Here is a 17,222-nt window from a genome sequence, read left to right on the forward strand (position 1 = left end):
AGCAACCTTTTTCAAGCTAGTTTGTAACGGGTGATAAAAAGATACATGCAATTCCAAAGCGATAAAGTTCCAGGCTTCAATCCATCGTTTTGAACTTAAACAGTTTTTACTTACGTTACAAAGTTTTCCAAGAACACAGAGTAACAAGTTCTACTAGACTACGATTGAATTATTTGGAAACTGATTGGTTTAGTTTAATTTACGTCACTTTTCTGCCACTTTTGGCTAATCACGACGATTTAGATAAATGGCGATGCGATGAATGAAGCACGGGCGAACGCTGAGGAGGCTGATGGGGCTGCAACCCACTCCCAAATTTTGAGAAAATCAAAATTTTCAAAAAAAACTGTAAAACTGAGAAAATATGCAAACCTCCCTTGAAATCACCCGCGTTTGCCATTTTTGAGAATGGATATAGCTATCTAAATATACGAAATAGTGTATGATTTATTCCACCCGTAGAAAGTAGCTATGTACAGTCAACGGCAAAGATAATGGTAGGCAAATTGTCCACCGCTATCTTCATTACTTTTTTATTCTACATTCTATGTTGTTTTAAGGAATGAAACTATGTTGGTTCGAAGCCGGCATTGCCCTCTGCTTATTGACAGTCATTATTTCAACTCATCACATTGTGTAATACAGATGAATTAAAATAATGGTAGACTATTCGCCTCTGTTTCTTTTTCCGTTGGGTACACTTCACAATTCGAGCCCCTCGCCGAGGGAAAAAACCCTGCCATGAACGAACAATCACAAACACATTATGACGTCAAAATACGGTCGTCAGCAGCTTGTTTAGCGTTTTGTTTCATTGCGGTAAATAAAGAGGGTAACATGGTGACGGACAATTTACTTGAAAAAAAAAAAAGAACTTACGCATCCCACTGTACTCTGAGAACAGTTTCACATGTTAACAGGGTTGGACAAGTAATTTACACGATATGTAATGCACTTACATTACGCGAAATTTTACTAGTAAATTACTTGGCGTAGAAAACTGTTTTTAAGCCTGTGCGAAAACTGTTTTCCTTATTTTATTCAAATAATAGCTACATTCTGATGAATTGTAATACATAAATCAGAGGCACTCTCATGATGAGTTTTCCCGATGTGCCATGCTGTGGGGATCTCAAACCACGACGGCGAATATCTTCGCAGTCTTCTCTTTTATTAAAGGAACCCTGAAGGAAATTAAATTGCACTAAACTATTACACAAGAAGAAATATCCCTTCATTTGTTACGGTTGCTATACATCCATGATTTTCCGGGACTGTCCTGTAATGGTATCACCTGTCCCGAAAAGTTTCTTCCGGACACAATAATGTCCCTGAATCGGGTGGGAAAGCAGAAAAGATTAAGATTATTTCTATTTAAATGCGTGGACATAATTTTAAAATGAACATTTTGCAAGAGTTACAAGAATGTGCTGTAGAGATGTTTGACTTATCAGAAATACATTTCGTAAGATGCCTCCTTTTCTCAGTGTTATCAAGTTCAGAGTCGTAGCTAGTGCGCGGAGTGGATCGGGCTGCTCTGAACGATCTAAAATTAAGCCCGAAAATAGGTTTTTAATACACAGTAAATAATTCTCGAGCCCAACTTCGCGACCCACCAAACGCCCCCTCGGGACCCATAGGTTGAGAAACTATGATCTAAATGAAAACAAAATTGTGAAAGAGAGGGTCGTGGCGCCCCGTGAAATTATTTGCACCCTATTAAATCAATATTGTTTTCAGTTTGCAAAAAAATTGGATTTAAATATGTTCTTGCTCCCTTCGCTCGCAATGTATGATTGTATTCTGTAGTTCATTGTAAATTACTAGAGAGAGAAGAAACACTTCTCTGCATTGATTTTGTCTTAATTGCATGAACAATTGTTTGGAGGAAATGGAGCGTGCACATTTGAGACAATTTATATAATTTTTGCTGTTGGTTTATTATGAGTTGGATGAATCTATTATGCAATGTATTTAAATAGTATATGTTCTATATATAGTGCTAAAGAAACTTTGAATACCTTCACAATTTAGTGTTAGAAAAAAGTTGCATATGTAAACACGCTTCCAAAGGTTAAGCAAGCGATGGTAAAATCAACAAATATGGAAAAGTAAAGCTTTGATTAATACAAAATTGCACATGAAGGTAGCAAATATGTTTATGCATTAAAAAAAAAAGAATTGTGTACAAAGATGAAAAAATATTTAGTTTCCGTAAGTTATATGATGACGTCGCATTTGGGTCATTAATATAATGAGGTTTACAGGCAAAAAAACAAAACAAAAATTACACTAATATGGTATGTGACCACCCCGGATCTTCACACAAACTTTACGACGATTTTCCATGCTTTCAATGATTTGATCAACCATCGCAGATGCGAGCTATTGCCATTCCTCCATTAGGGCAGTTTCCAACTCGACTGGTTTGAAGAGGTAAACGTGCAGAGACAGCATGCCCGAGGAAATCCCAAATGCTTCCAATGGGATTAAGGTCGGGGGAATACGCCGGCCACTCCATACGAGAAATGCCCTCACTTTGCAGGTACTCGTCAATGATGTTGGCTCGATGGGGACGGGCATTATCGTCCATATGAAGGAAATCAGGACCAACTGCTGCAGCGTAGAGTCTCACAATGGGGTCTAGGACTTCATCCCGATACCGCACAGCCATCACAGAACCGGCTTTAAAGATGTGCAGCTCGGTGCGATATCCCATTGAAATTCCAGCCCACACCATGACGCTGCCACATCTGAATGCGTGATGTTCGATGATGTTCCTGGCCTGATTGCGTGTGCCTCGTTCTCTCCAGACCCTTACACGCTTATCGTCTGATTCCAGGGCAAACCTGGACTCGTCCGTGAATAGGACGTTGCACCAATCTGAGACGGTCCAATTGACATGTTGACGACACCACTTTAATCTTGCCCCTCTGGCTTGGACAGTTAGTGCAACACAAACACATGGTACTCAGGTGTACAATCCCTTCATGTGGAGCCTTCGGTGCACAATACTGGCAGATATTGTCTCACCAAGTGCCGCTGCAACCATGGACGTAACAGTTGTGGAGGTCGCTCGTCGATTCGGCTTGACTACTATAGCAATATATCCATTATAAGAGGGGGCGGTAGCCCTTGGACGACCGGGGACAGGTCTCCGGACAACTGTTTGACTTGTTTGTAATTGTTTCCATAATCGAGAAATTACCGAATGATCAGCGCAAAGAAAATAGCGACATCTTTGATTGACTGTCCTGCTTCAATGCGTCCGACAGCACGCCAGCGCTTACTATCTGTCATTCGTCTTCTTTCAGCCATAGAAACATGAATATTATCAAAAATAATCCTACAAAAGTTACAAACACTTCATATCAGCTTTTGAATACACCTCAAACCCTTCAGAATGCTGGCATCTTCAACGAAGGTGTGATGATTCTTGCTCGAAATCCTCGCTTTTATGCTATTTCAAGAGCACAGATTAAGCACCTAGGTAGAGATGATTCACTCTCTACTTACAAAAAGGAAGCTGCACATAAAAACTGTCAGCCACTCAAATTCAAATACGCTTTCGAAAATTTGCATTGCGTGCTTAACTTTTGGAAGGGAGTGTATTTTCTTATTTTACGTCGCTCCATGTTGCATATGTGTAAAACATGTGCTCTACATGAAAGTTATACATGTTACATGTATAGAAGAATTATATTCGGAATGCATTTATCATGCATTTCCTGTCTTTCAATAATACAGTTCATGTTTTCCATTATTAATGTAAAATTGGACGTTTTGAAAAAAAAAAAAAATATATTTCAAATCGTGTCCCAACACAAATGTTTCAGCACCGACCTCGACCACCTTTTTGCGCAATTTACGATAATAACGCCTTTGATCTTCTACTACTACTGCTGCTACTACTAATAATACTGTTATTATTATTATTATTACCAGGGATGATCGAAAAAACAGGCTACAAAGCCTATTATGGCGTATGTGTTAGACATAGCTGGAAGATCAACACACCTGATGATAGAGGGCACTCAACACTAGTCCTCGATGTAATCACCTTTTTTGTTCAAACACTTGTCACAACGTTAGATGAGGTTTTCCATACGGTTGCACAGGAATCAGCGTCAAGTTCTCGTAGCCACCGTGAGGCAGCGGTTTTGATATGATCACATGTCAGATAATGGTGGCCAGCCATGTTTTGCTTTAGAGCAGGGAAAAAAGTGAAAGTCACTGGGGCTAGGTCAGGGCTGTAGGGGGTGCTCTAGTCGTTCCCAGCGTAAACGCTGAATACACTCAACAGTTTTTTGTGCTGAATGAGGTCTCGCATTATCATCCAGAAGAATCACACCACGGCGGAGACCAGGACGTTTCCTTCTGATGGCATCCCGCAACTTTAGAAGTGTCCTGCAATACCTTTCAGCATCCACGATCTCTCCCTGTTCCAAATACTAGATCAGTAGCACACCTGATACGTCCCAGAATACAGTGCACAAAACTTTCCTGGACGAAGCAACCCACTTTGAATTTCTTCCTCCGTGGAGAAGATGCATGCTTCCATTCCATGGATGCCAGTTTCCTTGATGGAGTGAACAGATGCAATATTGTTTCATCACCAGTCACTACCCGGTGAAGAAAATTGTTCCCCTCTGCTGCGTAACGTTGCAGGATATTCAGGGACGTCACCGTTCTGTTGATCTTATGGTTCTCGGATAGTGACCGTGGCACCCATTTCGCGCACACTTTCCTATACTTAAGGACATTAACCAGAATGTTCTGCACAACACCATATGGTAATCCCAGCTCAGCTGATATTGAGCGTAATGTTCTTCTGTCCTCACGAATACACTCATCCACAAGAGCACAGTTCACGTCAGTGGTTGAGGTACTGGGTCTACCGCTGTGTCCAGGGTTGTCATAAACAATACTGTTCCGTCCTTCTTTGAAGGCACGATACCACTTCGCTACATGTTGCCCTGAAATTGTCCCCTCCCCTTACACCTCCACAATCTGCCTATGAATGTCAGCAGGTGTAGTGTTTATGGCCCACAGGAACCGCACCACTGCCCTCACTTCTACTCTTGACCAATTTTCCAGACGAGTCCCCATTTTAAATGTCCGCTTCTCGGGTATACATAGTCAGAATCCGAAGTCCTCAAACCTGCAACAAGACAAACATGTTATAAATCTACACATAAATTTTTCGTTACGCAACAGTGAATCAAACAAAAGTTATATGCTTTGTAACCTTTTTTTCCGATCATCCCTCGTATTATTGATGTTATTATTATTAATTATTGTTGTTATTATTATTATTATTGGTACTTCCCCCCAGACAAAAATTCGTGGTTGCGCCTCTGAAGTTTAATGATAGACTTGGAAGTGAGTTTCCGATTATTAAGAAGTGTAAAGAACATGATAATGAGACCGTCCATAATAATTATGGCGTTCAATCATACTACTTCCCCGTGTGTCCTCAACAGGCTTCCGGTCATCGGCGTCCCTGATTTTCACTTCTGAAATATAGCGACCCTATTATTGTATGTACGTATTCCATACATCGTAGACTAATTCTTCTAATTACTTTGCAATTGTTTTAACTTAAACACGCTTCTGGAGTAAGCATGCTCTCTTCATCAGACATTTGTGTGTAGTCTGATCAATGTTACAATTGAGTCATTCCATTTCAAATCAACAAGGTCCTCAACCTTACATTTTTTGATTCGTTGGGAATTTGGCTTACTCAAAGAGCCACCTGAGGTAGGAATCTATGCAAAGTTGCAGATCCATATGACTTGCATTTCCGAAATTACAGGGTGCAAAATTTGCGATTTCCAGCAATTTTTAAACCATCTTGTTAATTCAATATTTCGGAAGTGAGAATATCTGCAGAAGTTATTGAGGCGCCATTGGAAAGGCCTTGAAGACTTTTTTTCACACGAGATTTTAAATGCCCATGTTAAGGGCAAAACAAAATTTTCGTAAGAATTTCATGAGGAAACAAAATCTTTTAATATTTTTCGAAAAATTGATACATAACAGTGTGTTACTCGATAACTGTACAACTTTTGAAAACTGGATACCATTAAAATCCGGAGTTATGTTTGATTTATGTTAGGGTAGGTTAGGTAATGCATGGTAACATATTTTGATAAATTCCTACAATTCAAAAAATAACATAAATCAATTACAATATAAACACAATACTGTTTGAATTATCGCCCATGAAGCTGATATTTACTTTCCCAGTTCTTATAAGTACAGGGTGATTCAAAAGACAGGTCCCATGGGCCACTCCATTATCAGTGCACATAGCGAGCAATGGAAAGAGGCCAAAGCGGTTTGAAATATTACCACCACTAAATTTTCAACGTAGCATGCACTGTTCAGGCTGCAAACTGGTATGAGCTTCAATGGTAGCGGAAAATGCTATGTTGCCACGTGGATCACCAACAGCACCGTACAATACTGGCTAGATCTAAAGAATGCATGACCATATGTACAGTCAAAGTAATGAATGTGAACTTTTGACACGCGCAGTGACATAGTGTGAAGTACGTATGTTAGCATGATTGTCATTTCTGCTTGTTTGGCATTTCCTGGTGTTCTGTTGGGGGGGGGGGAGGGTGCGCGTAAATTGCACTCTTGCGAAATAAAAGTATCAGCAAAACCGATAAATTACACTGTAAATTTGTTATACATAATTTCAAGCTTTGTATGTGCACGCATGCATAGTAGTACTTCAAGTATCGTCACAGTAGATATTAAATTTATGTAACCATCTGTGAACTAAGAAAAATGTTACCGATATTTTATGATACCTACATTTGCACTGGATGAAATTTATTTGTACCGGTACCCTTGTGCATTTACCATCAATTTTATTTTTAATAACTGTGGACGTGACACATGTATAGAGTATCTTCCTTAAATGTATTTAAATCTGCACACAGTGTCGTAATAATATTTCTAGTTATTAACATTATTTTCTGACCTAGTTGAGTTTGACAAACTAGGATAGCACATATCAACCACCACCTCAGTCATTCAGTTATGTCAATTTGTCAAAAAACTCTACCAGCAGGTGTAACAAGTTTATTGTTTATTATACAATCAAGCCGTACAAATATTCAGGTAATCTTGTACACACTTCCAAGTATGCCTGAACGTAAATGAATGTATGCACAGATTTTTCGCGAATATGTCTTAACCATAATTGTTTGCACTAATAAGAACACTATGATCGACAACCAATAATATACACATGAACACAGTTGAAGTAACACCACAGTATATAGAGAATGAATGTACGTTCACACTGACCACGAAGTCATTTATTTTGAAATTCCCTAATCAAATGAGCAACGCTTGCATACGTGCCAGATAGGAATAATACCATTCCAATTGAGATGAGAATTAGATCTTTTATACGCAAAGCTTTCTTAACTGATGGGTCATATTTTTGCTGATCCCAGAATGTCATTAAATTGAATAGCGGTGGAAAAACGTAGGTGAGAGTAGCCACTCCTACAGATCCAACGATACTTATGAGAGGAGCAAGGAAAGGCAGCCCTATAGCAACGCTGCCTGTGAAAAGCACCCAGACGGCTCTGAAAAAGTATTCCCATCCACGAATCTGCGTCTCGTTGCCCTTGACACATTTGGACTTCTGCATTGCAGGCCAAACGATGTTGAAAGGCACGTAGAAATACAACACGTGAGACAAAAATATGCCGCTTCCGTACAAAAGTTTTGCTGCCTGCGCGGCTCGTTCATTAATGGGTAAGTTGAGGATCATGCTTCCTTCTGGATCATCATACTTCCAGTACCCTATGAACCCCATGACTGACGTATATAGTGTGATAATTGTCATACCAGGGAACACAACTCCGCAAGGGAACGAGATCATTTGTCGAGGATGCCTCATTTCTGCTTCGATGGCATTGACCACCGAGACTGCCTGTATGGCGAATATGACCGTCCCCGTGAAGAGAGCGAATTTTTCAAAATCTGACACGAAGGCGGGCCTTGCATCAAAAGGGGGAAGGTCTTGGACGCAGTAGTATATCGTAATGATAAGTCCAATCGTTTCCATCACGAAAGCAAGACCAGAGAACGGTGCCAGTACATTCAGGTTCCTGATAAAGTTGAAAAACACTAGGAAAATTGCGAGGATAAAAATGTAAACCCGTTTGTCAAGATTTGTGCCAGTGTACTCATCAAAACATTGTTTGTAATGCTCTGCAACGAACACAAGATAGACCGAACATGCGCCTAACATATTGAATAGGAGAAAAAAGTTTACAGCATATCTGGATGCCATGGCGTACTTTTGGAATCTTTCAGGAGCCAAGCGAAAGCACTGTTCCGCTATGTCTGGATACTCGAGGTACGGAACTCTTAATTTCACGCACAGATGTTGAGCACAGTTAACCAGCTGAAAGTGTGAATTACCTGACAATATTCCAAGAACGCATGTCGCTATGAATCCTCCAATCGTGCCTGCACGTTTGAAAGCCCACGGTATAGCAAGGATTCCTGTTCCCACTGCTCCTTTGAGCAAGTGGAAGAAAGCTCCAGTCCAACCTATTGCATGTGGAAATTCTCTGTGGTCATCTAGGATGTACTCTTCTCCACTGGTAACTTCAGGCTCTTCAGCAGCTGTTACTTCAGTTTCTTTCAGTTCCACTTCAACTGCTTCAGATTCATCATCCATGTCTGCATCAAGTTTGAAACTTTCACTTATGAACTATATTTAAGTCTTTTTCTACTTCCTGCTCAAGATTGAGCAACAACTAATATTGCACTCCTAGATACGCATATCTACTTCTGCTAAGTATCTTCATTTCTAAATCACAAATATTTTATACATACAACTGCCATGATTGCTAAAGCGATCTTTATACCATTCTGGGTTGCCATGCAAATCTGAAATTTAGTTAACCCATAACCTGTAGGAATTATTTCATTGGTCGCTACAATATGTGCCGCAGTTTCATATCGTCCATTGAGAATGCAAATTTTCTATCTCCAAATTGTAAACAAATAGAGATATTTTGGCTGTACTCTATGTAGAATGAAATTGTTTCATCTCTGCAATTGTCTGATGCCTACATACAACCAATATTTATATATTGAGAGTCTTTTTGGTCTATGTGCAGAATTTGGAAACAGCCACGAGAGTGCAAACTCCAACAGCCAATGAAACCTGACGACAATTTCCTCAACCACAAGCGCCATCCGTGTATGTGATAAACCACTTGCATTCTAACCTCAGTCACTTGTGGGATATGCTTAAAATGGTAGTGGTTTTCGGTTCTTACTTTTGTTGTTAACAGACAAGAATTTTGAATAATAGTGGATTGAAAGTAGTTTATTGATTTCCCAAAATATGATTATTTATTTTACTTTACTACCAAATGACAAATTTATAATGAAACTGCTTCAGATTCATCATCCATGTCTGCATAAAATTTGAAACTTTGACTTGTGAGCTAACTCTTGCTCTTCTGGCTAATATTGCACTCTTAGATATGCATATCTACTTCTGCTAGGTATCTTCATTTCTAAATCACAAATATTTTTTACATACAACTGCCATGATTGCTAATGTGATCTTTTTGCCAAGGTTATTAGAATTATATAAGGTTGGGGCGTAAGCTTGTTTACTCAAAATGCATGCGATCTGATGATGAATCGTGGGATTCAGTGAATCTAACCCCCAAAAGTACACGTAGAAGTGTTGCATTATCCACATATCAAAAAAGAGCACAAAGTGAAAACTTGAAATGGAGCACAGAAGCGCTTATATCTTGATGTGACAGTTCATTTATGGTTCGTAATTACTAAAAATCTTTAGAGGTTTTCACTTTAAGGGGATTGAAATTGCTTATTTTCAGATAGATATGCAAGCTATCTAATGTGCAATTCGAGGCCACGCTTCAGCATTATAATGTTCTGAATTAATGTTTTTTTCAATAGGTTTACACAATTAGGATCACACATTAAACAAAATAACGTGCAAAGGCAAGTTTCGTAATTTAAAACATATGCAAGTTGTTAATCAATGTATTTCGATTCCTAGTTCAAACCTAAAAACAATAGAAAATATATGTATCATTCATAACACACATGACTTGTCGTGGCTAATTAGCCTAGTGGTATTCTTTTTGCTTGATAATCTCAAGGTTGTAAGTTCGAATCCGGTAGAGGAAACCTTTTCTTTTCATATTTGTATTGTGCTAATTCTGATTATCTACGTCACTTTAATTGTATCGTATTTAAACATCGTATGATTCACTTAGTTCGAATAAATAAATAAATATATATTTTAGTGAAAACTGGTAGAAATAATTACGTGATAATTTGAATAATTTGTAACATGATTAGTTATTGAATCGTGAAGAAAATATATAATATTACGTAATTGTGAAATTTCTAAAAAGGAATGGCCTTGGAACTCAATTTTTCAACTGCGGAAAAATACATTACTGATGGTTTTACTTATTTCTGTTGTATCATAAAAGTAAATAATTCTCGAGACCAACTTCGCGACCCACCAAACGCCCCCTCGGGACCCATAGGTTGAGAAATTATGATCTAAATGAAAAAATTTGTGAAAGAGAGGGTCGTGGCGCCCCGTGATATTATTTGCACCCTATTAAATCAACATTGTATTCAGTTTGCAAAAAATTGGATTTAAATATGTTCTTGCTCCCTTCGCTCGCTATGTATGATTGTATTCTGTAGTTCATTGTAAATTACTAGAGAGAGAAGAAAGACTTCTCTGCATTGATTTTGTCTTAAAGGCATGAACAATTGTTTGGAGGAAAAGGAGCGTGCACATTTGAGACAATTTATATAATTTTTGCTGTTGGTTTATTATGAGGTGGATGAATCTATTATGCAATGCATTTAAATAATATGTTCAATACATAGTGCTAAAGAAACTTTGAATACGTACACAATTTAGTGTTAGAAAGTTGCATATGTATATTCTTACTTTATTTTCGCTCCATGTTCCATATGTGTAAAACATATGCGCTACATGAAAGTTATACGTGTTACATGCAAAACATAATTCTATTAGGAATGCATTTATCATACATTTCCTGTCTTTCAAAAATACGGTTTTTGTTCTTGTTTTCCAGTGTTAATGTGAAATTGAACGTTGTGAAAAAAAAATATTTCATATAGTTTGTCCCAACACAAATGTTTCAGCACCGACCTCGACCACCTTTTTGCGCAATTTACGATAATAACGCCTTTGACCTACTACCACTACTGCTGCTGCTACTACTACTAATATTATTATTATTGCTATTATTGTTATTATTATTGGTACGTTTATCCTGGTACTTGCCCTCCCCCAGACAAAAATTCGTGGTTGCGCCTCTGAAATTCAATGATAGACTTGGAAGTGAATTTCCGATTATTAAGAAGTGTAAAGAATATGATAATGAGACCGTCCATAATAATTATGGCGTTCATGAATACTATTTCGCCGTGTATCCCAAACAGGTTTTCGGTCATCGGCGTCCCTGATTTTGACTTCTGAAATATAGCGGCCCTATTCTTGTATAGAATAGAATAGAATGGTCTTTTTATTTAAGCAGGCTTGTTTCGGCCTCGTGGGTAGTTCTTACAACCAACCCTTGTCAGAGATACAATAAATGAAAAAAAAACATAGAAAAAAAAATCATTGATCATGATAATACAACAAAGATAATGTAAAGATTATACAATAATAAAATAATACATTGAATTGATAAGTATAAAAGATAAGTAATAAATCTTCAGTAGTTCATTGTGTATGTGCGGGGGAGGGGTGTTAGGTATGCATTGTGTGATGTGTAAGTGCAGGTGTAATTGTTTACATATGAAGGTTAATGTAATTGTAGGGACAATAGTAAGTTCTGTAGTTGTTTCTTAAAACTTTGATGGCAAATAATGTTAGTCAATGATGCAGGCAGTTTTAACAATGAAGGACTTGTTATAGGTGGCGGTTTTATGCTTGAGGATTTTTAGATTGAGTTTCTTGCGGATATTATGTCCGACCGAAGTTCTACGAGAGCAGATCTTATCGAATAAATATTTTGGGGGACCACTCTTAAGTATTTTGTGAATCAAGGTGAGTGTTAAGTATTTTCTTCTATTGTTAATGTTTAGCCAAGAAAGTTTCCTTAAGTAGGGGGATACATGTTCTTTTCTTTTTAGGTTAAATATGAAACTTATACAACAGTTCTGAATTTTTTGAAGTTTATAGTTTAGGCCCTGGGAGATATTACTGTACACTGGAGCGCAATTGTCTAGTGTAGATAGAACGAGTGCTTGCATAAGGCGATCTTTAACATTAGCGTCCAAAGCATGTTTTAAATGATACAAAGATTTAAGTTTCCCCATACAGCTTTTCACAATACATTCTACTTGTGCCTCCCAATTTAAGTGTCTATCGAACACAATCCCCAAGTTTTTGCATGTATCCACTTCGCTTAGCAGTATACTGCCGAGAGTTGCAGAAGAAGGTGCATTTTTGTAAAGTTTTTTTAAGTGTACCATGAGTTCCTATGATCATGAAGCAAGATTTTGTTGGTTTAATTGAAGGGAGTTCCTCCGTGACCAGTTTGTTGTAGCATCAAGGTCGAATTGGAGTTTGGTCATCGCATTATCGTAGTTTTCTGTATTACACTGAATATAGATTTGAGAATCGTCAGCATACTGATGGCAGTGGCAATTTTGGACAGCACGGTCGAAATCAGCTACGTAAATCATATATAGTAATGGACCTAATATACTTAATTGAGGGACGCCTTGTTGAACAGCTAACCATTTAGAGTACGTAACTTCCGGTTCCCGATATTTCACACGTTGTTTTCTGTTGCCTAAATATGAACGAAACCAATTTAACGCGTTTCCGGTAACGCCATGGTGATACAGTTTGGCCAATAACAATCATGATTGATCGAGTCGAACGCTCTTGAATAGTCCAACAAGACCAACAGTGTAACTTTATTTTCGTCTATTCCTTTACTTATATTGTCTACGATATCTACCAGCGCAGTAGAAGTACTATGCATTTTTCTAAAACCAGATTGAAAGTGTGGTAGGAAACTTTGAATATGTGGAAGTATTTGTTCATAAATTACCTTTTCAAGTATTTTGGACATTGTGGATAGAATGCTAATGGGCCTTAGATCTTTAATTTCTGTGGTGTTGGATTTTTTAGGTTTAGGTGTTACTTCGCATTTTTTCCATTCTTGAGGGAATCAACCTTTGAAAAGGGAAAGATTAATAACGTGCGTAAGAGCTTCTAAGCAAAAGGGTATGCAATGTTGCAAAACGGTTAGGATTATGCCATCATAACCGCAAGCGTTTGATTTCATTTTGTTTATTATTTTACGTACTTGTTCGCTACTTACTGGGGTAAAAATGAACGGGTCATTGTTGGGTTGCTGAAGATAAGTGTTAATTTCATCAATCACCGTTGCATTGCTATCTGATGGTGCATTTGGGTTAACAAAAAACTCGTTTACTGAATCAGGCTGAAATGTATCTGAGGAAAGCGCATTACTCTTTTTATTTGGTAAAAGTCCCTGGCTTCTGAGGTTAGACCATAAGTTCTTAGATTTTTTATATTCATATTTACAGTTTCGTTATAGTGTCCCATACTAGTCTACTTACTTTGCAATTGTTTACATTTAAACACGCTTCTGGAGTAAGCATGCTCTCTTCATCCGACATTTGTGTGTAGTCTGATCAATGTTACAATTGGGTCATTCCATTTCAAATCAACAAGCTCCTCAACCTTACATTTTTTGATTCGTTGGGAATTTGGCTTACTCAAAGAGCCACCTGGGGTAGGAATCTATGCAAAGTTGCGGATCCATATGACTTGCATTTCCGAAATTACAGGGTGCAAAATTTGCGATTTCCAGCCATTTTTACACCATCTTGTTAATTTTCTGAGGAAAAAAGTATTTTAATATTTTTCAAAAAAATTGATACGTACACTGTTACTCGATAACTGTTCAAAATTTGAAAACGGGATACTATTGAAATCCGGAGTTATGTTCAATTTATGTTAGAGTAGGTTAGGTAATGCATGGTAACACATTTTGATAAATTCCTACAATTCAAAAAGTAACATAAATCAATTACAATATAAACACAATACTGTTTGAATTATCGCCCATGAAGCTGATATTTACATTCCCAGTTCTTATAAGTACAGGGTGATTCAAAAGACAGGTCCCATGGGCCACTCCATTATTAGTGCACATAGCGAGCAATGGAAAAAGGGCAAAGCGGTTTGAAATATTAAGTGCTTGAATTTTCATCGTTCAGGCTGCAAACTGGTATGAGTAGCCGAAAATGCCATGTTGCCACATGATTCACTCGCAATGCAGTACAATACTGGTTAAATTAAGAATTTATGACGATATATACAAAGTAAAAAACATGAACTTGTTACACGCGCAGTGACATAGTGTGAAGTACGTATTGTAGCATGATTGTCATTTCTGCTTGTTTGTCCTTCCCTGGTGTTCTTGTGAGGAGGGGGAAGAGTACGCGTAAATTGCACTCTTGCGAATTAAAAATATCACCGAAACCGACAAATTTCTCTGTAAATTTGTTATACATAATTTCAAGCTCTGTATATGCACGCATGCATAGTAGTAATTCAAGTATCGTCACAGTAGATATTAAATTTATGTAACCATCTGTGAACTAAGAAAAATGTTACCGATATTTTATGATACCTACATTTGCACTCGATGACATTTATTTGTACCTGTACACTTGTGCATTTACCATTCAATTTTATTTTTAATAACTGTGGACGTAACACATGTATAGAGTATCTTCCTTAAATGTATTTAAATCTGCACACAGTGTCGTAATAATATTTCTAGTTATTAACATTATTTTCTGACCTATTGTGTTTTAACACCATTAAGCCTTGTTTCTGTGATAACCGAAAACTTAATATGCTGACCAGGGCAGAATTTATTTTATTTTAAAACAAACTAAATGTTGAGTTTCAACCTTCTAGCAAGGTCTTCTTCAGACTCTGTACCAAATACATTCATTTGTTGGTAAGCATATTGAGTGTTTAGTTCAGTTTGACAAACTAGGATAGCGCATCTCAGTCATTCAGTTATGTCAATTTGCATTCGCATTGTTGTGTATTTTTCTGGAACCTCTCTGGCAGCAAAATAAGAAAGAAATTCTTAAATTTAGTTTTATGTGATTTTTGAAATTTAAATAAAGGTGTAACAAGTTTATAGTTTATTATACAATCAAGCCGTACAGATATTCAGGTAATCATGTACACACTTCCAAGTATGCCTGAACGTAAATGAATGTATGCACAAATTTTTCGCGAATATGTCTTAACCATAATTGTTTGCACTAATAAGAACACTATGATCGACAACCTATAATACACACATGAATACAGTTGAAGTAACAACACAGTATGTAGAGAATGTACGTTCACACTGAGGACGAAATCATTTATCTTGAAATTCACTAATCAAATTAACAACGCTTGCATACGTGCCAGATAGGAATAATACCATTCCAATTGAGATGAGAATTAGATCCTTTATACGCAAAGCTTTCTTAACTGATGGGTCATATTTTTGCTGATCCCAGAATGTCATTAAATTGAATAGTGGTGGGAAAACGTACGTTACACTAGCCAAGGCTACAGATCCAACGATACTTATGAGAGCACCAAGGAGAGGCAGCCCTATAGCAACGCCGCCTGTGAAAAGCACCCAGACGGCTCTGAAAAAGTATTCCCATTCAAGAATCTGCTTCTCGTTGCCCTTGACGCATTTGGACTTCTGCATTGTAGGCCAGATGATGTTGAAAGGCACGTAGAAAAACAACACGTGAGACAAAAATATGCCGCTTCCGTACAGTAATTTTGCTGCTTGCGCGGCTGGTTCTTTAATGGGCAAGTTGAGGATCATGCTTCCTTCTGGATCATCATACTTCCAGTACCCTATGAACCCCATGACTGACGTATATAGTGTGATAATTGTCATACCAGGGAACACAACTCCGCAAGGAAACGAGATCATTTGTCGAGGATGCCTCATTTCGGATTCGATGGCATTGACCAACGAGACTGCCTGTATAGCGAATATAACCGTCCCCGTGAAGAGAGCGAATTTTTCAAAATCTGACACGAAGGCGGGTCTTGCATCAAAAGGGGGAAGGTCTTGGACGCAGTAGTATATCGTAATGATAAGTCCAATCGTTTCCATCACGAAAGCAAGACCGGAGAACGGTGCCAATACATTCAGGTTCCTGATAAAGTTCAAAAACACTAGGATGATTGTCAGGATAAAAATGTAAACTCGTTCGTCAAGATTGCTGCCAGTGTACTCATCAAAACATTGTTTGTAATGCTGTGCAGCGAACACAAGATAGACCGAACATGTGCCTAACATATTGAATAGCAGAAAAAAATTTACAGCATATCTGGATGCCATGGCGTACTTTTGGAATCTTTCAGGAGCCAAACGAAAACACTGTTCCGCTATGTCTGGATACTCGAGGTATGGAACTCTTAATTTCACACACAGATGTTGAGCACAGTTGACCAGCTGATAGTGTGAATATCCTGCCAGTATCCCAAGAAAGCATGTCGCTAGGAAGCCTCCCATCGTGCCGGCACGTTTGAAAGCCCAAGGTATAGCAAGGATTCCTGTTCCCACTGCTCCTTTGAGCAAGTGGAAGAAAGCTCCAGTCCAACCTATTGCATGTGGCAAGTCTCTGTGATCATCCAGGATGTACTCTTCTCCACTGGTAACTTCAGGCTCTTCAGCAGCTGTTACTTCAGTTTCTTTGAGTTCCACTTCAACTGCTTCAGATTCATCATCCATGTCTGCATCAAATTTGAAACTTTCACTTGTGAGCTAACTCTTGCTGTACTGGCTAATATTACACTCTTAGATTCGCAAAATCTACTTCTGCTAAGTATCTTCATTTCTAAATCACAAATATTTTATACATACAACTGCCATGATTGCTAATGCGATCTTTGTACCAATCTGGATTGCCATGCGAACTCGAAATTTAATTAACCCATAACCTGTAAGAATGATTTCATTGGTCGCTACAATGTGTGTCACAGTTACATTGCAACGCCATTAAGGAGAAAATAAATGAATGGAACATGTGTGACGATACTTCACAATAAATAAAAT

General features: G+C 38.0%; 3 protein-coding genes across 7 annotated transcripts in view; 1 reads left to right on the forward strand and 2 right to left on the reverse strand.

The window, feature by feature from the left end:
• The window catches only part of Pkc53E (Protein C kinase 53E), a 524,230-nt gene that overhangs the window by 413,289 nt on the left and 93,719 nt on the right, over positions 1-17,222 (forward strand). The gene's annotated exons all lie outside the window — the stretch shown is intronic.
• On the reverse strand, positions 7,081-8,875 carry LOC145999020 (proton-coupled amino acid transporter-like protein acs). Its single transcript, XM_083135909.1, has one exon. It carries the CDS (start codon positions 8,714-8,716, stop codon positions 7,331-7,333), a length of 1,386 nt encoding a protein of 461 aa, XP_082992035.1. The 5' UTR covers positions 8,717-8,875; the 3' UTR covers positions 7,081-7,330.
• LOC145999019 (proton-coupled amino acid transporter-like protein acs) lies at positions 15,283-17,052 on the reverse strand. Its single transcript, XM_083135908.1, has one exon. The coding sequence runs from the start codon at positions 16,896-16,898 to the stop codon at positions 15,513-15,515; it is 1,386 nt and encodes a 461-aa protein (XP_082992034.1). The 5' UTR covers positions 16,899-17,052; the 3' UTR covers positions 15,283-15,512.

The sequence above is a fragment of the Lepisma saccharinum genome, chromosome 14, assembly GCF_977018435.1.
Source record: "Lepisma saccharinum chromosome 14, izLepSacc3.1, whole genome shotgun sequence".
Taxonomy (NCBI): domain Eukaryota; kingdom Metazoa; phylum Arthropoda; class Insecta; order Zygentoma; family Lepismatidae; genus Lepisma; species Lepisma saccharinum.